This window comes from Vidua chalybeata, chromosome 21 (genome assembly GCF_026979565.1).
Source record: "Vidua chalybeata isolate OUT-0048 chromosome 21, bVidCha1 merged haplotype, whole genome shotgun sequence".
NCBI lineage: Eukaryota > Metazoa > Chordata > Aves > Passeriformes > Viduidae > Vidua > Vidua chalybeata.
The window spans coordinates 5,710,363-5,736,899 of NC_071550.1; the positions used below are offsets into that span (position 1 = coordinate 5,710,363).

The window sequence follows — 26,537 nt, forward strand, 5'->3', positions numbered from 1 at the left end:
TTTTCACCTGTGGCTTTTAGGAAAAAAGGCTCTTTTGAGCTAAAAACTTCAGCAGTATGATTTCTCAATAAATCTAGGCAGTTTTCTGCTACAAGAAACTGGAAATATACTCTTTTCTGCAAAAATAAAGGGAAAAAGTAGTTTCAAATCAGTAGATTTACACAAATACTTGCCACTATTTCTACACTGTTTGTAGGCAATGGAATACATCCTGATGTGCATAAACTGTTTCTAAACTTTTGCAGTAAATTCCACATGGTTGAATATTCAGAACTGAACTTCCGAAGCCATACACAGCAGGAACTCCTTTTGCTAATAAATCACATGAAAAAAGGAAACTATTTTCCTCTTACTTCAGCTTCACTCCTCACCTGGACATTGATTGCTTTATCAAAATCTTCATGTTTCTTGATGAGTGCCTCCACACTGTCCAAGGAGTCTCCTTTATCCTCTGTATTTAAGAAAGCCTCCCGGGCAGCCATCCAGTTTTCAGCTTGTTCACAGTCCCGATGAAACAGCTGGGGAGAAAAAAGTCCAAAGCATGAGCAAGACAGATCAAGAGCACTGTTATCACCATGAAATTGTAAACTTTTTAATGAAAAGAGGAATTATTTTTCTTATCCAAACTGCAGCAGAGTACCTGTAGTTCCAGGCACTGGTCCAGCATCATTCTGCGCTGGACCCAGGCCTTCTCCAGGTCTGTCCGTTCTTGCTCCAGAATATCCAGTTTCTCCTTGATCTCTGGGCTGGCATAGTGTCCATGGGCAAGGAGTTGTTGTCCAAACTGTTCAAATGCCTGGAAAGTGCCAGTTCTTGCATCTATTTCTGTGCGGTGTTCCTGCAAGGGGCAGAGATGTACTGCTCAATAACCAGAGCTGGAACTGATCTATTTTTGGAACTCTAATTGAAAAGTGTCAGAAAAAAGAAACATTTGTTGATGTTTATGATACACTTTTCTTTCACATACCTGGTGCCTTTCCAACAAAGCTTCAGCTCCAGTCACATCCTTTGCGAGTTCATCTGAGGAGACCAGGCCCCGGATCCCATTGATCCAAGACATGAGGTCCCTGTGAACAACAGAAATAGGGAATTTTTCCCTCCCTCCACTGAAATAAGTCACAACAGGGAGAACAATCCTTTTCTGAACCCTTCACAGAAATATTCCTGTGGAACAATAAGCCATGTATACTTCACTAATAATAAATTAGTGAAGTATTAATAATAATAAATTAGTGAAGAGGGGGAATCACATCACTACCTGAAGTCACTGAGGAAACGCTGCAGGTCATGAGAATCTCCAAGCTTCTCCTTGCGCTGGTCAGCACGTTTTCCCAGACTATTCCAAGCCTGATTCAACTCAGTGCATTTTTCTTGGAGATCTTCAGCAGATTCTGGATGTGACTGGATTAGACGCTGGGCAGTTTCACCAAGAGAATTCACCTAGGATTAGAGAAAGGGAAATGAACACAGTGAAGACAAAGATAACTGCTGTAGTTCAATCATTTCTGGCATATAAAAACAAAGCTTCTGAATTTTCTTCCTCAGAATCTCACCTTGTCTCCCAGAGCTGCCAAATCTCTCTCAAAGCCTTCATGTTTGCGCTGCAGAGCCTGAACACTGGCCAGGTCATGCCCATAGTTGTCTGTATTTAATGCTTGATTCTTCTCCTCTATCCATTCCTTGGTTTCATCAGCATCTCTGATTTGAAGGAAGGAAAGGCAAAAAGAGAATTAAAAGACCACCCCCTCCACTGAACAAACTGGGGACTGAATATTTTAGAATTCTTGATAAACAAAGCATTTGAATCAAGACCAAACAAACCCCTCACCTGTGGAATCTCTGTACCTCGTGGGCACTGCCCAACAACTGGCTCCTCTCCTCTGCCAGCTGCTGCAGGGATCTCCAGCGCTCATTCAGCTCCTGGATGAGGGAAGCAAAAAGTCAAGACTGGCTTTTCACTACAGGTAAAGGCTACTAAATTCTGCTTCATTCCAGAAGAATGCAAAAATTCAGATAGCTTAGTTAAATAAAATAATTTGAAGGGTTTCTCCTGAGCTGTAAAACCAAATGATTTTATGTATATAAGATAGTGATGTAACTTGAGAAGCAAATGCTGTATATACTCATTCTTCTTTCAATAAATTGATTCGAAAGAGTTTATAAAGTTTAATGAAAGACAAAGGCTATGGAAAAGGAGGATAAAAAATGTGCACAACTTCTAAATCAGGTCAGAGAAAGTTGTGGAATTACCTTGATTGAGTTGAAGGTTGCCACCGTGTGTACCATCAAACGTGCAGACTGTGTGAAAAGGCAGAAATAAAAAAATATAGCATTGAAGTCAATTCTAACCAAAAGCACAACCAGACTGAAAGAAAAGTCCTTAAAAAACCAAACAGAAACCACTAAGAAAGACAATGTAAGTAAATTAAAAAGCAATTAAGAATAATTGGTTGTAATTCCTAAGGTCTTATAGTGCAGAGTAAGAATAGTCAGAATTCACAAGTAAACACTGTCATGTTAGTGTAAACTGAAGCAAAAAAATCTCAATGAGGACAAAGAGGAGGAAATTTAAAGGCAACATTCAATACATAAATTAAAAACCTCCAAAATATCAGTCTGATAAGTTACTATAAGACTCTTAGAATTCAATGTACATGTTTGCAATTTGCAAAAAAAATACTTTAAGTCACCAGTTCCTGGCAACTTGGCTGCATTTTCTGTCAACATACTGCATACTAACCTGGTTTCCACACATTATACAGCTTAAAAGATGTACAAGCAGCTTTAAGTCTAACAGGGTGGATGCAAGACATAAAAGACAGGAATGAAATGCTAGGGAAAACATCATGTTGGATAATTTAAAAAATATTTAAGATATTTTTGTGCTTTAGAAAGTGACAGCTCTTCCATTGTAAGCCTCTAATGAATGGAGAAAGGCTTTTTCTAACTATTGTAGCAAATGAGCTGGAGATGACTAATGGAATACAGCATATTCCTTACTAAAGGAGTATTGACATAAATGGTTTTTACTTTGAGGAATAAAACCATTTTTGTTGTAGCAAGCAGAAAGCAAAGAACTCATGCAGAGTGAACAAGGGATTATTCAACATCTACTGCCCAGAAACTGGAATCACCCTCATAGTACAAGCTCAAAATTAAACAGAGTTTTGTAGCAGAGAGGTAAAAACCAGGCTGTTGAGAATTTCTATGGCACAGGAGAAGCAAATGGTCTAAAAAAGATGATATGCTGTAATTTTTGTTTTATTTTCTTTTTGTGTGCTAGTAAGCAATGACACCTACCTTCCAAGGAGAGGCTGTCTTAGAATCAGTTTCATCCTGTTTGAAAATGTGAAGAAACAGCTTTAAATATGAAGCAGAATCTAAAACTATCAGAATACAGTAAAAAAATCTTGAAAATATCTCTATGTTCAATCCTTAACAGAGTAAGTACATTTTTTCATGCAAGTATTTGTATCAATTTGAGTTATGCTGCTTGCTTAGATCTGTGATGTGGGGCAAGACACTCAGGAAATAAAGGGATCATAGATAAGATAATCTTTGAATGTCCAGTCAAAGTCATTAGTGAGTTCCATCATGGAAATGAGCTACAGTTATGGCTGAACTTCTCCTTGTACATGCCAAACCTGTTACAACTGCCACTCCATCCACTTCAGAAATTAACACTTACCCTGGGCATCATCCCATAGACTTCCTGCAGAGGAGAGAGGACAAACAATTTGTTATTTTCTAACAGAAAGAACATTTTCCCGACATGTCTCCTACTTAGTTGGCACAGGATAAAATTATTTGTAGCACAAGTATGTAAAATGCTGGCAAAACAAAGCTAAAAACCTCAAACCAAAACAGAAAACCCACAAACTCCCTCCACTCTGAATTGTGCTCTATTCTATTTTTCTTTTTCCCTAACATTCCTCACCCATTTTCCTGCAAAATAAATAAAGGCAAAATTTGAAATTTATATGAAGCAGACTTAATGCATGTATTCTCCATGACTTTTAGTATTATTGTAAAGCCTTTTCATTCCTAAAAAAAGAAAGGAAAAAGCTCTTGATGGTGCTGCAATTTGCTCTAGCATTATTACAAAATATAATTCTAAAGGTCTTCTTGGGATGGCCACACTAGAAAACAGCCTGAATCTTGCAATGCCAGGCAAAGACAAAAGACAAAAGAAAGGAGGAAAATATTTTGCTTCTTAGATTAGATTAAGGCAAAGAAAAAGAGCACCTGTTGCTGTACTGCTTGTACTTCATCTGCCATCAGCCCTTCTGACTCCAGGTCCTTGGCAACCTTGTTTATATCCTTCAGGCGTGACTCGTTGGCTTTGAGATCCTACACAGAACAGGGAAATATCCCAGCATTAACATTCAGCCAAGCAGAACACGTGGAACAAGGTGGCTCACCAGGAGTGCCCAGTGTGAGAACAGCAGGAATTGAGCACAGTGACCCTGAGTTCCCAGACAGCCTGTGCCAGGGAATCCCAGCTGCCAGATTTTTTTTTTTTCCCATATCTTGGGGAAATAACTCTATAGATGGAAACCAAATGCATCTTTCTGTTCAATAGGAATAGCTTAACTGAAGATTATGCTTTACACAAAGTGAAATTCCTCCAAAGCTTGGCAGACTCTACTGCAAAGTGTTGAAAGAGTTTCAGCTCTCTGGGAGCTGGGAAGCATGGAACAACCTGGGGAACGTAATCAAACTGAAGACACTTGAAAGTGGGATTCTCTATCCTCACAAAATGAAATAAGAAATTCATATATACCTTCTATGGACCTTTTATGTCCAATCAAAGCCATGTTTCCTACTCAGCTATGAAGAATTGTCATGGGATACATGATCAGAAAGCCTGAAGGGAAAGGCCGAAATTAACATACACATTATGCAGCATCACAACATACCTTCTGAAAATCATCAAATTTCTTCTGCAGAACCTCCACCTGCTCCAGATCAGCACCCACTTCCTCACTGGTGAGTGCTGCTTCCTTCTCATTGATCCACTGCTGGAGCTCATTGGCTTCACGGAAAAGCATGAACTTCTTGCAGCTTTTTTCCAACATGCCTTTACGTTTTTCTCCCAGTTCCAGGAGAGAGTGATACCTGGGACAAGCAGGAAAGGAAAGCAAGGAACAATCAGATGGAACTGAGTCCAATCACAGGAATTTCCCAAGTATTGGGGTCCCCAAAAATGAGGAATCCCTGAACTTATGCCCTGTTCCAGTAGAGGATGAGCTAGTCATGTGCAGTTGGGAATGAAGACGGTCCATGTCTCTCCTCCGCATGGATTGCACACCAAAATGGGAACTCCCCCATGCAACACCTCACTGGGCAAATGTAAACCCAAATCACAGCCTAGACTGCAGTAGGCTCTTAAACTACAGCATCACTGCAGGGCAGGAATGACTCCACAGGCTCTTACTTGCCAAGAGGTATTTTCCTAGAGTACATCAAGTTTGCCATGAGGTTATGAAAATCCACCAGCCTCCCAGCTTTTGGGCACAAACATCTTTAGTAGCCATTTTCCAGTGCAAAATCTGCTGAATGTTTAAGCAAGGTGTGAATCTTTGATAACACACCTATATTCAACTGGGAAATACATGAAACTAATTTCATGTACGCTTTTTATATCTGTGCAATTCTCAACATCAGTGATATTACTCTTCCTTTACTATAGAACAGACACAAAGTGAAACCTCAAACATGCTTAAATTGGTCTGCTCAGGCAAATAAACCTTTTAAGACCAGCCAGTTATTTAAAACCATCTTGTAATCAACTAGACACAGATGATCCTACAAGACCTTTCCCAAGCTATTGCTGAAAAAAGCCAAGAGCAGTTTTGCAGTCACTGATACTGAATTACAAATCTCTCTAGCAATGCATAATGCCTGTTTTTTAAAAACCTGCGTTCAGAAAAAACACACTTAATGCTCATTCTTACTTTAAGTCTTCCAGAAGATGAGACGTTTTAGCTGCATCTGGAAGAGTTTTTTATGTCCTGAATCAGTTTGGACATGGGTCTACCACAGTGATCAACAGCAGCAATAGATTCTCATCATTAAGCACATTCCTTCTGATGTTATTAAATCAAATAATACCAGACACTGCTGAGGTACCTGCAGGGGCCTCAAATGGGGATGTTTTCATTTCCCACCCCAAAACACAAGGGCACATACTGAGCAGTTACAACCTCCCATTTTGAGGAGTTCAATCCTGCAGCATTTTCCTAACCAACAGTTCAGACATGACAAAGTCTCCTGAAAAAAATCCTCAGTATCCTGGGCTGTAACATCTATATACCAAAGTGATAAATCAGCTCTCCTTCCATGGAAGCAGAGGCTTTGTGTCTTCCTGTTTTCTGTAGTTTAAGAGTGGGCAGAAAGGAACTAAGAATCTTTCATATTAGGTTTGGATAGAAACTTTCTACCCTGACTTGAAAACACTGTTTTGAAGCCTGCCCTAACTGCAGCTGTTTGCCTCAGCAAACAACATCAGGTATTAAATACTTGTAAAGTTCATAGAGGATCTGGGGCAAAACTCTTTCAGAAGCAAACCTAACTTCAGAGTTGCTTTGCAACACTTGAGAGATTTACATAGAAGTTTCATTTTTAATTTTCAATGAATAAATTTGCTATGAAAAGCCAGGCACAGCCAATGAACACTGTGGCTTTGGATTTCCCAGCAACTTCCACTAGTATAATGCAAACTTGTATCTTTTCCAGGAGACATGAACACAGGTTTAAAAATTTAGTTCGTGTTAGAATTAAGGAATAATTACCCTATATAAATAATGTTTTTTGAGCATCCAGCATGAATGTTACTTTATATGATAGACCATGACAGCCCCACCCTTCCCAAACTCTTGAGACATTCAGATGTGATGCAATACTTGGTAGATGTTATTTTATATATATTTATATAAACAAGCTAATATTTCTATCTGCACCTCAGAAAATGCAGGAGACAATTTTTAAGGAAAACAGTCCAGATACCCTTAAAGCCTCTTTGGTAAGCAAAACCAGTGTGATGGAATAAACATGAACCAATTCAGCAGCACAGAGGTGCCCAGCAAGATAAGCAGCTGGTTGTGAGGAACAGAGGAAACACAGACCACCACATTCATCTAAACTAATCCTCATTGCAGAAATGTCTCTTTGGAGCAGCGTTCCCAAAGAAAGAAACAAAGGGAGGATGAACAGTGACAGTGTGGAGACAGCATGGTTTAGGAAAGGGCTAATCCTACTCACAGTTCTTCGACCTGTTTCATACGCAGAGATACACTGCCGACCTCCTTAGTAATGAGAGTCCTGCACAGACAGGGAGCACAGCAAATGCATGCGAAAAATTAGTCAGATTAACAAAAATAATGAAAGCAGCAGCTCCATCCATGGCTGGTCCGTGGTAGGAGATGGGTAAGAGTTCACATTTAAATGGAGAAAATTAGGTGCTGTTCAGAAGCAAAGCAAATCAGACCAGGAGTAGAATTCATGTAAGGAAACCTCAGCAGTACAGTTGAGCTCTCTCTATAAGGTCTCCTCATTTCCTCATTATTGTGCCATGGGATTGGAAACTAAAAGGTGGTCCCCTGTCCCTGGCACTAAAATAAGGCACCCTGTTCTAGTTACTAAAAGCCATATGCAAACCCGTGGAGGGAATTATATTATTAAAATCCTGACCAATATGCCACAATTCTCCAGAATTTTTTCTTTGTGCTGGTAAAAAGGGCTTTTGTTATGGGTTGGTGGGGTTTTTTTTGTGTGATTTTATTTTAATTTTTTACTTCTAGAGCTAAGGCTAGTAATTATTGCATGGCACTGTAATAACTGATGACTCAACACAACTGAGTGGGAGGAAATTCTCACACAGAACGACAGCGTAGCTGCACAAACAGATGGGAGTATACAGAAAACTTCCAGCTTCAGCTTTCAAGTGGCTTGATAAGATGGGCTAGCACTCACAGCTATCACCCACAGCCCTTGCTTGAATTAATCTCCAGCCACCATGTGCTTTAAGAAGGTCATTACCAAGCAGCCTTGCAGTTTTCTGTTTGCAACGATATGCTGCTCTTTTAAAAAAAGATGATAAAAATTGAAAGAAAAAAAAAAAAAGTCGGGGGGGGGAACACATTTTAGCTCCTATAATGGCAACAAATATTGGCACCACATTTCAGAAAAAAAGTGATGAGCTAGCAGCAAAGTAGCCCCAGCTTGTAAGGAGGGCACCTCCAGAGGCAGCCCTGTATAGGGAGAGCACTGTACTTAATGGAATCAAATTTAAGAAAGCTTTTCAAAACAGATCACACGTTAAGAAGTGACAACTACATATACAAGAGTTGCTTAGGACATATATAACTCACAAACAAGTTTAAGTAGTTAGGTACAAGAACAAAAGGAACACATAAAATGCTCAGGTCAGACAGTAAGTTGAGCTCTAGTGTCATGAGTTCAACAGTTAAAAATGGGAAAAGCAACTAGAAAATCTAGAGAAGGAATAAAACAACTGAATCTGGTGCCTCTGGCAAAGGAGGCCCTTGTTTTGCTCCAATTAATTACTCCCTAGTGTAAGAAGCATTAACCTAAGCTGGTGACAATCTGTGAAGCAAAGGCCAAGCCAGCTAATGCTGGCAGTGTCATATCTCATCAGTTAGATCTTACTGGTTGTCGATTTGCTCCTGTCGCAGTGCAATGCTGCCCTGCTCCTCCAGGAGGTTCTCCCGGGATGCAGACTGGGCAGGATCCAGTTTTTTCACATAGGCAGCAGGTACAAATCCCTGACGGTCATTGACTTCCACCTTCCACCAGTCCTGGAAGCAAAAAACCACAAAGCAACCACTGTGAGGACATCAAACAAAGAATGCTGGGCAACTGAATGCTGCAAATCAGAGACTTCTATTAACACAAGGAAACCAGTGATGCTCTCAACAGTTTGCTCTTGCTATGGAGATCAGTTCAAACAGTCTTTTGAAGATAGAGATCTATTATAATTCCTCCATATCAGGGAATTAAAGTTCTCACAGACATGTGCCCTGTCTTGGAAAAGTTGGCAGCTGTAGAGGAATGATGGAAATGAAGTGAAGAGCTTCAGCTGAAGTGCTAAATGGGGGCATGGGCTAAATGTGCCAAAACCAAACAAAACACACAGCACTGAGGGAGCCAAGCAGGGCAGCAAAGCAGGAAACCAGAACCCACCTTGTTGGTGCTGTTGAGTAATGTGAGGATATCTCCCTTCTTCATTGTCACCTCCCGGGGACTCTTCTCCTGGTAATCATAGAGTGCCAAAACAAGCTCTTTTCCAGTTTCATCATCTGTGGGAGCAACTTGTTGCTAAAAAAAAAAAAAAAAAAAAAGAGCACAAGAAAAAATGAGCTGTTCCATGTTTATTATAATCAATATTGTCATCCTAGAATAGACTTCAGCCTTAGTTAAAGCTACTGTAGAGTCAGTTTAGGTGCTGTCTGGGCTCAAACCCTGAAAATCACCATATTAAATTGTTTTACTTCAAAACAATACAGCTGTCTTATGATTATAAAAATAGAGTGCTATTTTTTTTGAGAAAATCAAGGACAGTCTGCAATAACCTCTCAAAACCAGCAACTGTTATTGAGCTTTGTTTTTACCTTTTGCTGACCCATGAATTTTAGGTACATGATTAGCATCTTTCCTTACCCTGCATGACTGGGCCTGTTCCCTCAATGCCTGGATGCTGCTGCCATAAGCAGAGAGATCAGACATCAAAGCTTCATGTTTCTTCAGAAGAGCCTGAAAGTGGATGATAATAACAACATGCACACCTTGCCATTTTACAAATATGCCTCTGCTTAAAATAAATACTTTGACTCCATACAAAGGGAATGTGGGTTTTTCAGAGCTGCCAGCCTTGTGACTCCCATGGGAATAATCACTTCTATTTATTCACAGGCTAGATAGTGGGCCTAATGCTTCTGGTGCTTTGCCTCTACCTTATCTCAGCAACATTCTTTTGTTCTGACCAGAAATAACTATTTCCAGAGTGATATGGGTAAGTTTAAAGTGTGTCTTTAAACTGCACTTCATGTTGATAAAATGTCAGTCAGCATTGCCTGGGATGTAGTGTTTGAATACAGAATAATAAAACAATAAAACAATATCCAGACAAAAAAAATTACTTCCAGACTAATGAACTGCTGAAAACCAGACTCATACTGAAATGCTCATCCCATGAGGAATTTGCTGATATTATTTTCATTATACTTAAAAAAACAAAACCCAGTAAAAGAGTGAATACAGAGGTAAAGCTTCCTCACAGTTGGTTTAATATACTGAGCAGCAGAATTTCATGTGCAATAGCAACTAAGACACAGGAAAATATGTCATCTTTTGACTGAGAGCCAAAATCTTGCTTGATGCAAGAATCTGCTCTCTTTGTTCAAAGAATCCTGAAGCTATCACAGCTCATTTTTTTACCACTGGACAAATCCTCACTGTACTTATGCAAAACTGATTTAAACAATCTCAAATACCTCAGCAGAGTCTTCATCTTTCCCATAGTCTGTACTGCCTACAATGGGCTCCTTTTCCCTCATCCAGGATTCGGCCTCATTAGCATCAGCAAAGTACTGCTGAGCCTGCAGGGAATCCTCCAGGTCCTGTCGACGCTGAGATGCTTTGGCTTTCAGAGAGTCCCACTTCTGGTTTAGCTCGTTCAGTTTGATTTTTACATCCTCAGCTGCAAAGTGTCCTATGGAACAGAAGCAGAGGGAACTAAAGGACTTAGCAGACAACATTAAAAGATTACTTGTAATTCTTCAAAGTAAAAAAAATAGACCAATTTAAAGCCTATTTAGCCTACAATTATAGAAACATAACTCAGCTGGTCCTTTTGCCTCAGACTGAAAAACACTGACCCTGTCAATCAAGCTGTACTAGCATATCTTAACCAATAGGAGTAAAATAAGACACATAAAACATGTCTTAATGATGAAACAGAAAAGGTCATCTCTTTCCAGAGTTCTGGCAGCAGACAAATATTATTTCAGACCTGCAGGATTATTTTTTTAATTTTAATTTTTAATATTTTTAAAATTTTCATGTTAATAACACACAGTCAGAAATAAAGATGCCTATTTATTTAAAAGCAAGAATTACTGTCTTTGTAGAGAATTTTCTCTCACATCATGATTATGTACCTCAGATAGAGCCCTTTAACAGACTTATAGAGACTAAATACAATAGGCACAAAATTGCTAAATAAGTGTTCATCAAGAGTAGACAGAGATCTGTCAAAATTAGGACAGGTTCCCATCTAGGAACCTATTTTTATTTTTGGATGAAAGGATGACCAGGAGTTCATTCTGCTAGCAGGCCTATTATTAGGACAAAATCAGGCATAAATTCTTAACTGTGCTGGGACAGAGAACAAAAGACAGCCAGAGTTAAAAAATACTGAGACATACCTTCTTCCACCATAGCATTTCCCTTCTGTGTGACTGCTTTAATACGAGGCTCATGGCCTGCAATTTCTGCCTGCAAAGCCTGGTGCTTCTTTAACAGATTCTGGACACCAATTAAATCCTTGCCTGAAAGATACAAAACAATTAATCAGCTAAATCAGAGTCACTAGATGAAACAAAAATTTCAAGGCAGCTGCAGCCAGCAATACACAAACTTGCACAGGGAGAAGCTAAGGATGAGGCTAGAGTGCTATGGAAACTTGTTACCAATGCAATTATAGAAGCAACACAACAGAGACCCAGGGGCAATGGCAAATATGTAACTCTGGGCAATGTTAATACAACAAACAGCTCTGAAATTTTCAGAGAATTTTCTATCCAGATGCAATTTATAACAGAGCAATTCTGACATTTGAATCCTAGAGATACCAGGTTGGACCAACCTCGGTTTGTTGAAGCTGCAATAGGTTCTTTTTCCCTAATCCAGGTCTCTTCATCCTCAATGTCACGGAAAAGCTGCTGCAGGCGAAGAGAATCTGCGAGTTTCTGCTTGCGAGCTACCATGGGGTCCTTCAGAGCTTCATAACGAGCCACTAAAGCTTCTTGTTTCTTCTTGATATTGTCAGCATCAAAGTGCCCAGCCTCCTGGAACTGGCGTGCCTGGATGGTAATGCCATCTATCCGATCCTAAAATGGATCCAGTAACAGCGTTAGGTCAGAATTTCTGTGAGGTGGCTGCAGTGACTGAGAAGCTCATTTCTATTGAAGTTATAAAGCTATTCTTTTAGAGACGTACAAGTTATGTTTTAGTTCAAAATTATTTCTGATAAGCAAACTGTAAAACCCAAAGCTAAAAAAAGTATAAAGACCAGACCTGCTAAGGTCTCTGACTGAACATACCTGAAAATACCATCTTTTGAGCGAGCAGATCTGTAATTGCAGGAATAAAAATTATTTCCCTTACCTGATGGGCAGCAACATCTGCCTCTAGCAGTGCGTGTTTCTTCTGAAGATTCTGAACATTAGTAAGATCTTTTCCATAATCATCAGAAGCCAAGTGTCCTTCTACTTCATACAGCCAGAGCTCAATGTCCTCCACATTGCGATTAAACTGCTGCTGCTGATTGGCTTCTCGCAGTTTTATACCTGACAGAGACAGGCAAGAGGAGAACAGCACAGGTAAGTCAAGTGGAAACTGAAGTTAACTCATTTCCTGTCTTCTTCCAACTAAAGCCTCTAGAAATTTGCCCATATTCTTCTGAGCAAGTCATACCTTTGAGCTCAGTGGCCTCCAGAAGTTTCTTCCACAAGCTGATGACTTCATTCATGCGAGCTGCCACCTCATCGGACGCATAGTGCTTGACATCAATCAGCTTCTGGCCAGCTTTCTCCAGGGCATCAATACGACTCTGGTTAGCAGACAGCTCTGCTTCAAAAGCCTGGTGTTTCTGAACTTTACCTTGCAAGTTCGATGGATCCTACAGATGAAGAAATAGAACATTCCAATGCAAAATCAGTACCTAAAGATCTCTGAAGAATTTTTGAAATTGGACTACATTCATAGACATGCCATGGTGTAACCAGAGGATCTGGTGCCAAAAATATGCCTCAAATCAGAATTCTTAAGCTATTGGATAGGCACAATTACTCCATGATGGGAAAATGCCTCTTGGGGTCAGGAAGAAATTACACAATTCCTCCTGTTGCCATTAATACCACTGACTATCAGCAACATTTTGGCTGATGTTGTTTTGTGTCATTAGAATGATTAAGCCTGGCACTGCCATGAAAGCATTCTACCATTCATCTTTGTGTTTACCTTGTAGGCCTCATCAGTTGCCGTTTTCATCTTTTCATTAACCCAACTCTTGAGCTCATCAGAATCTCGGAAAAACTGCTGCAGATGGAAAGAATCCGCCAGCTGAGCACGGCGGTACATGGCTCTTTCATGAAGGGCGTTTCGGCGGCTCAGCAGCTGAAAAAAGAAAAAAGTAAAAGGTTTTTAAATTCTTCAAGCTCGTGAGAACCACCACTGTACCCTCTTGGGACACCTCCACTGACTTACCCTATATTGAAGTCAAATCATACAAAATAATAAAGCAGAACAAGATTTAATGCCTACAGTCTAAATGTATTTTGGATACTTACAGCATCTCTGCGTGTAGCAACATCATCCATGGCATAGTGGTTATTCTGAATCAACTTAGTAGCAAACTCATCTAATGCCTAGAGGGAAAACAAGTTTCCATTTATTTGGTGTACTAGAAATTGCTTGTGCAAATTTGCTTAGTGTATCAATTCCCCAAAGTTTATCACAGTAAAACTGGCAGAAAGCCATTAGCAGATCTATATCCTTACACTCCTTGCTCTCTGTACCTTCATCCTCTCCATGTGGAAGAGGGCAGGTTTTTGACAAATATTCATACACTTGTGTGCTGGTATGATAAGGAAGCACCAGGTTACCTGGCTCTGAGGCAGAAATTGAGCCCTATCCCACACCTTTTCCACTATTTTCCATTTTAGAGCCAATACCTGTTACTTAGAGCTAATACATCCCACTTAACAGAAGATCATTTGGGCAAAGCAAACTCCATCCTTTACCACCCTCTAGCAGTGTCTCCTCTCCAGTCAATAAATGCCTTTGTTTCACTTCTTGTCCATTTAGTGATGACCTAATGTCAATGTCTTACTGTGATTTTCTCCTCTTGGGCACTTAGGGATTTCTCAAAGTCTTCATGCTTCTTTAGAAGAGCCTCCACACTATCCAGAGAATCACCAAGGTCTTCATTCAGCAGAAATGCCTGAAGTAAGGACACAAATACATTTTTATGTTTCCATACTCAGCTTCTCTAAGTGAGCTCAAGCACAGCCAAGGATATTTCCTGCCATATGTTATTACTGAAAGGTAAAGATGGCCTACTGGCATGGTGTTTGCTTTATGCTTCTAACAGCCAGTAATTCTTTTTATCTTCTTATTCAACCAGCATTTTACAAGAGTTAACACACACAAAAGCCACATCAAGCCCACTAGTCACAGCTCATAGTTTCAGCATTAGATGGAAACAGCCATCACACCATTTCAGGCAGTCAGATAAATAACTCTGCACAGCACCCACTCACTCGTGGGTGTTCATGGCACTGCCAGCAGGTAATACCAATTGCTTAAGCTTACAAAAGACTACCCAGAAATTAAAGTCCACCATATCTGAAGAATTCAAAGATATGCACTCACTTCTTGTTTGCTCATCCAGTTGTCAACTTGTTCAGTGTCTCTGTAGAAAAGCTGCAGGTCCATGCACTGCTCATACTGCTGTCTGCGGAGCTCCCACAGTTCCAGTAAGGCAGACCTTTCATCTGAGAGGATGGTCAGCTAATTGATTGGGAAGAGGAAAATATAATAATTTTATTTAACACTCTAGTTCCCTTCCATCTCAATGTAAAATCAAATTGTGACTCTAAAAAAAGTAGTTAACACTGAATTGAAAATGATCTCCTGTGTAAACAATGAAATCTCCAGTTCCTGATGTGATTATCCTTTTAAATTAAAGGACACAGAAGGAAGAGACAAAATTCCTCTAGGATCTCTTGCTCTCAACTTACCTTTTCTTTAACTTCATCAGAAGCATAGTGCCCAGCAGAGAGCAAAGCCTGGCCTGACTCATCAGCAGATTTGAAGCTGTCTTCATGGGCATCAATTTCTCCCTATGGAAGGAGATGTGAAAAAGTTGTTACCAAAATTTATCTTAGCACAGAGTGACAGAATTACCTTACAATGCACATAAGTTAGGTATAAATTTCTATATTAAAATTAAACAAAAAGTTTATTTGAGCTGTGTTCTTTCTGCTTAATTATAGGAATTCCTCATGATGGACAACAAAAACAATCATTAGTCCAACTGGCTGCTATCAGGCCTATTTTTTACAAAATATCATCATAAGCATTCTTTAATACTTAGTATATATCAACCATCTGGAAACAATTTAAGAATATTAAATCAAGCCAGCAATCTACTGTGTTAGTTGCATGATCAAATGTAGCATTCCAGTGCTACAACACTGACTCAGAGACCGTGTTTGACATACAAATCATACAATCATGCTGACTGGATTTGGCTGTATAACCACTCTACCTTATGTTCCTGATGTCTGTCTAGGAGGGCTTCTGCTCCAGCCACATCATTGGCAAGTTCATCAGCATTTATCAGAGCCTTCATCTCAGTCACCCAGCTGGTGAGGTCTCGGAAGTCCGCAAGAAAGCGCTGCAGCCTTAGGTAAGCAAAACAAAAAATTATTAGGAATAATTAATTTGCAGAGTTTCTCTCCCTTTCCCAAAAGAAAGGGTTACAAACATTAAAGCTGTTCCTCAGATACAAATAAAACAACACAAAAATCTGCTCAGAATATTAAGTAACTAAATATGCTTTAAATCAAAAAATAAGTCTTTTGAAGTTATGAAAAAGCTGGGTTCTAAATCAATGTCTCAAAGATACATTTTGCATATAGCTAATATTGTAAGTAAAATTAATATTCCTAACTACACACTGAGGACAACAGAAATCAAAATATAGTTCGAAACATAATTCACAGGGCTGCTTGTGTCACAACTGTAATACTGTGTGGGGGAGGGAACTGACAGAAAATTTCAACAGCACATGCCTCAGCCTTAAAAAAAGCAAACAAATCCTCAAATTCCTTCCAGAATGCCTTTAGTTGTTGCTTTTGGCATATGCATAACACTTATCAGCAAAAGTTATCAGTTTCTGTTTCCTTTTTATAATTGCTGTTAATTGCTCTGAAGAGACTATGGCAGGGAAGGTAAAGGAAAAGATTATTTGTGTGGGTCTCCACTGCCAAAAATCCCACAATGTGGGAAAGAACAAAGGGCAGAAAAACAGAACCAGAAAGAATGTAAACTAACCACCATATTGGGATTAGTTTGTTTTTAGCATGTCTTCTCAACAGTAATCTAACAGGTTATGTTTCAGAGACCAGGTTAGTACAGACACAGACTGGATGAACACAAACTCCACAGCAGAAAAAACCTACCACAGAAACAGGGAATTCATTTGGACTCAGACAATATACCAAACAATATACCAAACAATATATGATACTTTAGTCTTCATAGAGATTCTTAAAGACTAGTGAACAGATTTGTAATAAAAGTATTAAAAAAGCTTTCTTTTCAGCAAAACTGAAACATATTCAGATAATGTACTTCCAAATGCACGTCTCAACCCAGATGGAGAAAATAGCAAATGTCCTAAAACATCACTGTGTCTATTTTCATAGTTGAGCCACACCCAGGGAATGACAAAAAGATGCAATATTTTTTCAATCACATAAATATTTCTTTTACTACAAGAGGTTACTGTAAAATAGAATTTGGTGAATGAGACTGCTCCGAAAATACCAGAATCATCCCAAAATTTTGGAAATGGCACCCCTTTCTTCTCCTTCCAAGATCCCTCTGTCAAATGTGAACAAGGAGGGAAACAGCACTGTCCTGCTGCAGTGACCCACCTGTAGGAGTCGTTGAGGCGAGCGTGCCTCTCTGCTGCCAGCGTGCGGATCTGTTCCCAGTTGGCAATGAGCTCCTCCCGTTTCACTTGAATTTGGGAAGCATTTATTGGGTGAGACTGCTGCAAACGGTCAGCTTCTGCACACAGGGCCTTCACCTAAACCCAGGCACAAACTGAGAGTGAGCTTCCAGCCTTTTACAAGCTGGTTACCTCATTTAAACTGTAAGTGAAATACATCTCACAGGGGTACCTTATCTTCCAGAGCTGCCAGGTCTCTTTCCAGGCCTTCGTGCTTCCGCAGTAATGCCTGCACACTGGCTAAGTCTCTGCCAAAATCATCTGAGGCCATCAACTGCCCTTTCTCCTTAATCCAGCTGATTGTTTCATCCACATCCCTTCAAAACAAAGCACAAATTGAAAGCAGTTTGTCTTGTATGGAAAAAGGAAGGAAGCAGGATGAGTTCCCATACGTGTGCCAGACATAGCAGCACACAAACCCATATATATAAACACTGCAGCCAACTACAAACATCCTTTAGAAAACAAATAAATAGACTTTCTTTGCATCTCAAGAAACTTTGAAACATATTAACAGGCCACTGTTACCAGATGCAAACCAGGAATTACAGCACCACTGAGCACTGTCATGGAGTGGATCCATTTCCCACTCTGGACCCTTCCCCAACTTAATTACAGCAAATCTCAAAATGCTATAGATGGAGATGAGAATAGAAAAACATTGCTCAGAGCCTCCAGAACAATTGGGCTGACATCCAATAAAAAAAGCACACCCCATTTAAGGCTCATCTAGGACAGAACTGGGGGAAAAAGCCCTCAGAGGAAAGGAGAGCAAAACTGCCAAGTTCTGAAAAGCTCCATCAGAATGACCATTTTGAAGTAATTGTAGAACAATGAGGTCTTCATTCAGCAAGTCATGCAGAAGAGCAAAGCAAAGCAATAGGAGACAGTAGCTCTTCTCATACTACTGTGTGCAGCTGAATGCATCATTAAACACCCACACAAGGGTTACATCATTCAGCAGATCCAGCCAAGTTCCTACCTGTTGAAACGCTGAACTTCAGCTGCCCCAAAGAGTTTTCCTTGCCTCTGAAGGGCAAGTCCCTTAAGACGCTGCCAGCTTGCATTTACTTCATCTTGTTTGGACTTTATCAGTTCCTCTTCAGGATGTGTTTCCTGGCAAGCAAAGGAAAAATGCTGCTTTCATACATTCTTTGCTTTTACATCCATCGACAAAATGCTACTGGTCTTCAAGAGATCAATTTATAATTACTGTCCTTTCCAGATGATCACCCAATTCAATAGTTTCCCTGAAATTTCACTGTGCAAACATTCAATACTCATGTAGTGTTTTCCCTATATACTGATTAGGCCATGGGAAGAGGGCTATAAACAGTATCTTCTTTTTCCCTGCAATGCCCTGCCTCCATCCTTGATCAGGCCCCAGATATCAAACCAGAAGAGATATTAAACTTCCCTGTCCAAGGGAAATAAATTTAACTCCAATATAACAATTTCTCTTACTAATCACTACTCTCCATATTTTCAGGAGCATTCCCAGAAGGGGCAATTATTCAGGCTGTTCAGCAGAAGAACAAGTGAATCAAAGGGTGACCATTTAAGGAGAAAATAGCCAAGTACCCATGTGGAGCAAAGCTTAAAGATCTGCCCCAAAACAGGGGGGAAAGAGGGGAAGTTACAGACAAATGTTTACTGTGATAACTGACTTGCCACGAGAGATTTTCAACACCAATAAATGATAAGTTACTTACTTGGATAAGTTTGCCAGCAAACTGGTTCACTTCATTTACTCTTTCTTCATGAGCTGCGAGGTCTGTCTGGAACTCTTCAAACTTCTTTTGCAAAACTTCAACATGCTCTAAGTCCTGTCCAAGCTCTTCTGATGTCACTATTGCTTCCTAGCACATTGGAAAAAAAAAAAAAAAGTTAATTTCAGTATATCCTATGGGAAATCACTATTAAAAATTAGGAAGCACAGTGTCCTAATTTTCAATAGGTCAAAGACAATCACAGTGTTTAAGGTCAGACTTAAAACTATGAAGTTTATTCATTAAGTTCCATTCCCTGCCCCAACACCTAACGCTTATTGCAGAAAATATGCAAGATCACTAAGGGGGTTATTTTTTTTATCCTCCTTGGTCATATTAAGTTTTCAAGTACAAATTCTTATCGCACAGAGTGACTAGAATTAGTTCCTTTTTACAGTGTTTATGGGCATTTGCTGCAGGCTTCTGACTCAAGATTTTTGCACAAAAAGTGCAGTGTTGTATTCAGTAACAGTTATACAGGGTTTACAGTTTGAACCCACAGTGATATAAAATAGAAAACCATCATTTAAGGAAACCAGTGTGATTATTTTGTGGCTTTTTTTCCTTTTGATAATGTGGTTTGTGGCTTGCTTCCTTAGAGTTCAAAGAAACAAAACCAACAGTCCTCCTGCAGTTCATGTTCTTACAATGTATATCTAAACATATTCCAACCATTTAGTAACTGCTTGATGCTTGGGCTGGCTCCTGTCTGAAACAAATAATTTAGAATATTTATTTTTAAAAATTTGCTTTTACATGTTGAAGAATGAATTGATTATGTTAAAAGTACTCTCCAACAAACAGGCTTCCTCTTAGACTACTAACTTTTATTGTGGCTGCAAAAGAACAGTAGTACTTTGCACATATACTGCTGATGCTGTGTGAATAACTAAATAAAACATACAGGCACCTTTACAAGCTTTCTGAGGCTACCTGACCTCCAGCAACTCCATGCTGACAGAAATTTTTCACACAAACACATCAAATTTCCCATCAAGGACACAATAAAGGGAAGTAATTACACACCTTGTCATTGATCCAGTCCAAGACATCTTCACATTCCCGTAAATACTGCACCAACTTCTGTGCTTGCAATAATTTGACTCCCTTCTCTCTCATCTTTTCCATCAGTAATTCCCATAGTCGGTGCAGCTCCTGCAGTCGAGTCTGAAACAAAAAGATGTTGTTATTAAAATCCCCTGTCAAAGAATGAGATTTATTCCCTTCCTGTCCTTACCAGTAGATTTATTTATTTTTCTGAAGTTGTACATCCTAAATCTTACTTTAGACAAAGGATGAGGGACAAACCTCATGATTTTATCTCTAGTAAATAGTTTTCAAATTACATAAAGTGTTGTAACACAAAATTAGAAATTACTGAACCAAGTATTTAGATAGTTGTTATTAATTAATGAAGCTATCAAATAGTTATCTTTAAGTAACTATGAGCTAAACATACTGAGATAAAATTTGATTTAAATTTTAAGCTAATATGAAGTCATACCAAAAATTAGCTGCTCTCCCCTTCAAACGTTCAGTCTTTTATATGAAAGTCAACTACCAGTAAACGAATAGCATCTTCCTTTCAGAATTTATTCAAATTTAAGACAACATATTTGTTTTAAGTCAAACTTAAGCTATTTCACTGTATTTTAACCACTTATCTTAACACTAAATAAAAATATATTTAGCTAACTTTGTGAAGTGACATGATATGGACATACTAGGAGCAATTACTAGTTTTAATACTGAGCTTCTCTGACTGCACTTGGCCTTTCAATACTATTGGGAGCCACTAGAAACGACAGAGACAACAAAAAGTAAAACCACACTCCCACACATGCACACAACTTGCAAAACAGGAAAGTAACTGCTCCACCCATTGTCTATTACACTTTGCTCATCAAGATCTGAAACTTGAAAGTCATTCAAGAGAAGCTTTTGAACATCACGGGCGGGTACCACTTGATCCACTCAGAAAGTTCAATTAAAGAGGTTTCAAGGGAGGAAAGAGCTCTGAGCACTGCCCAGAAGGATGGTGCAAACTGTCAACCAAGGAAGGAAGGAGACATTGCAAAAACAAGTTGCACTGCAGAGCCACAAGCTTCACCTACTCGTATGTGGGACCCCACTTGGGTGGCCGTGACTATCGGGCGCTGGGCAGTCCGGTACGGCGTGAAGGACTGAACCAGTAAAGGCAAGTTAGAATGAAATGCTGAACTTATCAATTAAGTTTGATAATCACTACAAAAACATCTCATCTTTAAACAGTTCTCCTCAGAACCAGATCCAAAAGAAGGTATGAGCTGGGTGCTCATGAAAGAGAAAACCACCTCCAAGCTTTACAAATACAAATTTTCTCATGATTTCACTAATCAAATACCTGTAGAATTTTAAAGAGAGGTTTTGAATATAGAGTTATCTGTGCAATCTGAACAAACTGCTTAAGGAAAGGCCTGTAAGAGGCAGGGAGGGGAAAAAAGCTTTAAAACTCACTCTTATGGTTTCAGACGCAAAATGGCCTTCGTTAATCATCTGATTTCCAGTCTCATCCAGTTTAATGATGGCTCCTGAATTGGCCTGCACCTCAGCCTCAAAGGCTTGGTGCTTCTGCAGCTTCCCCTGAAAGGAAAACATCAAAGAACACAAATGAGATTTGGTGCAGGAACTCCTCCACATTCCCCAACAGCAAAATTTTAAATGTATTTTATGCATTTTCAGGACTGACAAATACTAAAACTGCACCATTGAAATCAGTTGTATCATGTGGTGGATCAACACGCAGATTCAAACATCCCAGTTTTAGTAATTTCTTTCTTGTGTTTGCTCTTGCACATGACAGTGTTCAAACCCCTGAGAACCTGTCAGCTAGTTCTACCCACACAAGCTTATTTTCTATAAATACCTTTTTTTTTTTTGTGGAAACAATAAGTGATAATTCACATTTATTCACAGAGTTAAGGCATCCCACAAATTCTAGAATTAAACAAAGTTGGTTTTACACTACATTACACTGATCACTTTGTTCTATGCTGATGTAGCATCTAATCCATTATTAGAAATATTCCAATTACATCAGCAAAAAAGCCAGGCTTTTGAAGAGCACTTTGCAAGGTCATGGGTATTTGCATCCATCTTTCTTCACTCTCAATCAAGTTTCATTTCTGTGTTTGTTCTATACCAGCTGACCTGGAACGCCCTAAAATTAATAGTACAGGAAATATAAAGTGGCAGGAGGACTTGCCTGCAAATTGCTTGGGTCTTTGTAATTTTCATCAGATGCAATCTGCAGTTTCTCTTGGATCCATTTTTCAAGCTCATCTGCATCACGCTGGAAAAACTGGAATCGATAGGAATCTTCAAGTTTTTGGCGCCTTAGAGAAGAGAGTTCCTTGAACCTGTGGTAACGGTCCAAAACTTGCTGACGCCTTTCTTGGATATCTTCTGCTGTTTCCAACACTTTTACACCACTTGGGTCCATTTTCTGAAAGCAAAAATAAAACCCCATTATGTTTGTCTTACAAAACATTGGTAGATCAGGAAGAGATTCATGCAGAAAAAAAGTGGTTTTTTAAAATCACACATGGTTTACCTACAGTCTTACTCTGTGTGTGCAGGTACGTGTAAAAAATCTTACATGTAAATAAAACCACACTTCCAGCAGAAAGTGGTAAAGGAAAATTTAGAAAGACATTTCACATCTATTTGGTTTGGACAAATATGGCTGCAGTCACATAAAGTCTGTGTCATCTCACTGTATCATGCAAGTGTCCAACACAACAGCTAAAAATGTGGGTTTGTGCACAAATATGTGTAGATACAGACAAAACATATTTCTGGTACAACATACAATATCTCAAAATATTGTATTTAAAATATTCAATACTAAACTAAAGAATATTACTCTTCTTTGAGCAACAGTTAAGTGGCCCACATGTATTACATACATATACAGACCCACATTCTCTGTCTGATGCATCTCTTCCTTAGTCTCTCAATTTAAAAACGTTACAAACCCATCCTGCCACTCTCTACATAACCTTTCAGAAGGCAGTAAGAGGCTTCACAGATGTGGCCTTAGTCAAGTAAGTCAAGGAACATTTTGTTTAACCAATGATTCTTGCTCTGACTGAAAATTCTTCCACATTGCTTAATGTACTAAAGCCTAATATTGTTACCACAGGCAGCAAAGACCTGACCACTGATCTGCTTTTGCTCTTTTTAATTAAAATTGCGACAACCTTTAATTTTTAGTTCCTAAACTTTCCAAAAGCAATGTGACTTTCAGTAAAAGATCTGGGCACTAGAACATAACTGTAACACAAATTTTAAAAGTGGAACTATTATTATCACTGAATTTTGAATATTTAACCACTTATTTAACAACTAAGTGCATATCAAGAGGTTGCTGCAACAAACACTCTGTGCCTGAACCATTTTGCAATTAATGTCTTTCTGTGCAACTGATTACACAAGTCACTCACTCAATACTTTTCTACCATCAATTCTGCACTCTCCAAGCTAAAGGTTCTTCTCAATCCTATCTTTCTGGGAAGAATCCAGACTAGAATTGCAGACTGCAAAGCATGGACAATCAGTTAAAATAAGTCATTAAATATTAAATTGTTATTTAGTCATTAGTTAGTTGCATGCTTTAATTAGACATGTATCTTGCATAATTGTATGGAAAACTCCACAGGTTGGAAAGTGATCTACAGGGCCATGTTTTCCAAGCACTTGTAAAAGGACAATCTGACAGAAAGGAACATATGGGGACGAATCCACACATTCCTGAGCTACCCTTCCAAGGTCCCACCCTCCAGAGGACAGCCGTGCCAGCAGCACTCCTTGCTCCCATGAACTCTGAGCCCCAACTGCACTGCGGCACTTGCAGGAAGGAAAGAAAATTCAGCTTTGTTTTTCCTTCCACTCATTACTGTCAAAAGAGGGCAAGGAAAAAAAAACACCCCAGTGTGTGCAGACTGTGTTACATAAACAAAACCCAGGTTTTGCCTGGCAGTGCTACCAAAATCTCCACTTGATTAGTGTATCTGAGTATTAAAAGCTCAAACCCCTGAACATAACTCGAGCTCAGGCACAGATATGGCTCCCTGAGAAAGCAGCTGTTTGTTCCAGCACTCTTTCAAACAGCCTTTTTCCACCAGGAGAGGAAGTTATTGCTAAAAACTTCCTTTCCTGCCCTGTCATGCTGTGTTTGAATCCCAAAAACATTTCTTTTAAACTGCATTGTGTTCTGGAATAACACAGTGGCAGCTGGTCTAACGTACTGCATGGCTGGAGCCCCTCTGCTGATTCTGGGTTTGAGCAGTGCTGAGAGAAAATTAAATCCTGGTCAGTCTCTGGAACACTGTACACTCATTCATTGTACAATACAAGTCAACTTGTATTTCAGTATTAAAAAATAACCTCCACAAAGTGATTTGAAAACATTTTAAATTATTAAATTATTTACATTATTAATTTAGGTAAATATTCCAATTGTTTAAATTATAATTTCAAACACTGTTAAAATATTGAAAGCCAAATGGAAGACTTTCTGTAATTTACCCTGGGAGCTGGTTTGCCTCTCACCACACAAGCCAGGCAATCTGGCTCCTCTTTTTGCTGGAACTGGTTAAAAGAAAGGCTCCTTTTGTAACTACAGTGGAGCGAGTCAATTGTAAAAGAAGTGCTTTAGTGTAGCAATAATGGACTGTTCTTCCTGCAGCCCCAGCCGACGTCAGCAGTGTCTGTGCTGCCAGAGCCACCAGGGAGCTCAGAACTCAAAAGTCATGGATGCTGCAGAACAATGCAGTCTCCCTCCCTCCCATGTTATCACCTCCAACTGCAGCACTCCCTGGAATATCAAACACCCCTCCAAAATAGTCCCAAAACTTCTTGGTTCAACTACACCATTTGAAGACACCTAGGATACACCTCTGCACTTCTTGCACAAATCCCACCAACTAAAAGTTTTTAAGGTGAAAAGCACTGGGATATGACTGTGCCAGGCTGTCCCCAGATAACCAGTGTCATCCCTCCGCCCCGCCCGGCACAGCCGGTGCAGGGCGATAACGACGGGGCTGAGGGAACTTTCCAGGCCCCAGACAGCACATCTGGACTGTCCTGGTGACATTTCATTCCTGCTTTCATGCTGTAAGACTAACATTAGGTCAGCTTATGTCTTAACTAAAAATATTAGAAATGCTTCTTCACTCCGCACCGTTTTGGTGATGTTATTTAAAAAGGAAAAGAAACAACCAACAAAAAGAAGTTGGAAAATGAAGGGAAAAAGCCTGAAACAACGAAACAAACTTATTACTCTCATCCTTCCATTTATGCCTTCCCCAGTCAAATCAAGTGATACATAATAGCACACTAAAATACACAACTGCAGGTATTTACAGATACTGCAGCGCAACAGCGATGATGTCAGCAACACCATTCAAGTTCGGGAACAGCAGCATCGAGGTGGGTTCAACAGGAATTACAGCGGTGCCACACAGCAGAGCTGTCAGCATTTCCCTCATCAAAACATGTTTTCAGGGATTTAAATGCACAAATGTGAAATACATTCAGTGCTAGGCAGAAGATTTTAGTGTATTTTTAAAAGCAATTACACAAAGCTTAAAAAAAATCTAACTCCTTTGCCTGAAAAACAATCAGGTATCAGTACATAAAGATCTTCAGAAGTAGTAAAATAATTTTCCCTTAAGACACGTCCTCATGTGTTACACATATTCATCATACATGACCTCAGCAGTAGCCTGTAACAGAAATATTTTCCCTACTAAAACATTCCTGCTTCCCAAGTATGCACACATGAATAGCTCAATGCATTTTTTTTTTTTATGTTCACCAACATCACACATCATCAATCTTGTCTAAAGAAGATTTAACTGATATCAGCTACTCCCTCCTGAGGAACGGGAACAGATTGCTGAGCTTTCTTCTTTAAGCAAAAAATGGATGTGAAAATAACCTTCAAAAGAACAGAGAAAAAAAACAAAAAACAAACACACATTTTCCCCAGCTTTGATTTCTCCAATTCACAGCTCCCTCAAAACGCCAGGGAAGAAACAAACCACCATGACTGCCTGGCTTAGGGAAGTCCATAAGTACTTGTAGTGCCAGGAAATCAAAGAGAATCCTTCTGAAAACATGCACAGCTCCTGCAAAGGGAGCCTGAGCATGTTGTGTTACGGAGAAGGAGCCAAAGGATGCCATATCCTATCCTAGAGATTGGGACACTATTGGGACAAAATTAATGCCTGGCCTTTTGGTTTGTTGAATTTAACTTTTACAAAATAAAGACAATTTAAGGTTAGACTACGTGCAGCAGAACACTGTGTCCAAATATGCTGTTAAGGAAGGTCACTGACAGCCCCAAACCTCCGCAAATTCCAAGCCAGAAAAAAATCAGTCAAGCACTGCAGTCCCAAAAAAAAAAAAAAAAAAAAAAAAAAAAAAAAAAAAAAAAAATCAAGATGTGCTGAAGTTGCTGTTTGATGCTGTAGAACTAACCACAGTGCAGGTAAAATTCAAACCAGCCCCAAAATTTAAGCAGGTATTGCAGGGATGCAGAAACTGTCGCATTAGAAGAAAAAAAAAGTAAATTCTTTAAACCAAAGTGGTTGCAAAGCTAGTGATTTAGGCTGACAAGAGGGTTTGAGCACAGCCTCAACTATGCACTTTTGAAATATGAAGACAGATAAAGACATTTT

At 39.3% G+C, this 26,537-nt stretch overlaps 1 protein-coding gene across 6 annotated transcripts in view; it reads right to left on the minus strand.

The window, feature by feature from the left end:
* The window catches only part of SPTAN1 (spectrin alpha, non-erythrocytic 1), a 45,957-nt gene that overhangs the window by 15,562 nt on the left and 3,858 nt on the right, over positions 1-26,537 (minus strand). For 2 of the 6 annotated variants that reach the window (XM_053962073.1, XM_053962072.1), the window contains exons 2-35: positions 22,058-22,297; positions 21,310-21,435; positions 20,928-20,996; positions 19,840-19,980; positions 18,757-18,903; positions 18,027-18,160; positions 17,217-17,361; positions 16,968-17,122; positions 15,575-15,710; positions 15,045-15,146; positions 14,677-14,814; positions 14,135-14,245; positions 13,593-13,670; positions 13,264-13,419; positions 12,718-12,922; positions 12,409-12,590; positions 11,888-12,131; positions 11,448-11,570; positions 10,515-10,732; positions 9,682-9,774; positions 9,205-9,339; positions 8,671-8,819; positions 7,264-7,323; positions 4,920-5,118; positions 4,246-4,350; positions 3,689-3,712; positions 3,301-3,336; positions 2,251-2,298; positions 1,829-1,920; positions 1,554-1,698; positions 1,259-1,440; positions 968-1,067; positions 641-838; positions 372-518 (exon numbers count right to left, since the gene is read on the minus strand). In XM_053962073.1, the coding sequence (XP_053818048.1) occupies positions 372-518; positions 641-838; positions 968-1,067; positions 1,259-1,440; positions 1,554-1,698; positions 1,829-1,920; positions 2,251-2,298; positions 3,301-3,336; positions 3,689-3,712; positions 4,246-4,350; positions 4,920-5,118; positions 7,264-7,323; positions 8,671-8,819; positions 9,205-9,339; positions 9,682-9,774; positions 10,515-10,732; positions 11,448-11,570; positions 11,888-12,131; positions 12,409-12,590; positions 12,718-12,922; positions 13,264-13,419; positions 13,593-13,670; positions 14,135-14,245; positions 14,677-14,814; positions 15,045-15,146; positions 15,575-15,710; positions 16,968-17,122; positions 17,217-17,361; positions 18,027-18,160; positions 18,757-18,903; positions 19,840-19,980; positions 20,928-20,996; positions 21,310-21,435; positions 22,058-22,294 (4,560 nt within the window). In that variant the 5' untranslated portion in view covers positions 22,295-22,297. The remainder of the gene's footprint in view (positions 1-371; positions 519-640; positions 839-967; positions 1,068-1,258; positions 1,441-1,553; positions 1,699-1,828; positions 1,921-2,250; positions 2,299-3,300; positions 3,337-3,688; positions 3,713-4,245; positions 4,351-4,919; positions 5,119-7,263; positions 7,324-8,670; positions 8,820-9,204; positions 9,340-9,681; positions 9,775-10,514; positions 10,733-11,447; positions 11,571-11,887; positions 12,132-12,408; positions 12,591-12,717; positions 12,923-13,263; positions 13,420-13,592; positions 13,671-14,134; positions 14,246-14,676; positions 14,815-15,044; positions 15,147-15,574; positions 15,711-16,967; positions 17,123-17,216; positions 17,362-18,026; positions 18,161-18,756; positions 18,904-19,839; positions 19,981-20,927; positions 20,997-21,309; positions 21,436-22,057; positions 22,298-26,537) is intronic. The other 4 variants (XM_053962075.1, XM_053962074.1, XM_053962077.1 and 1 more) reach the window with 2 other exon arrangements.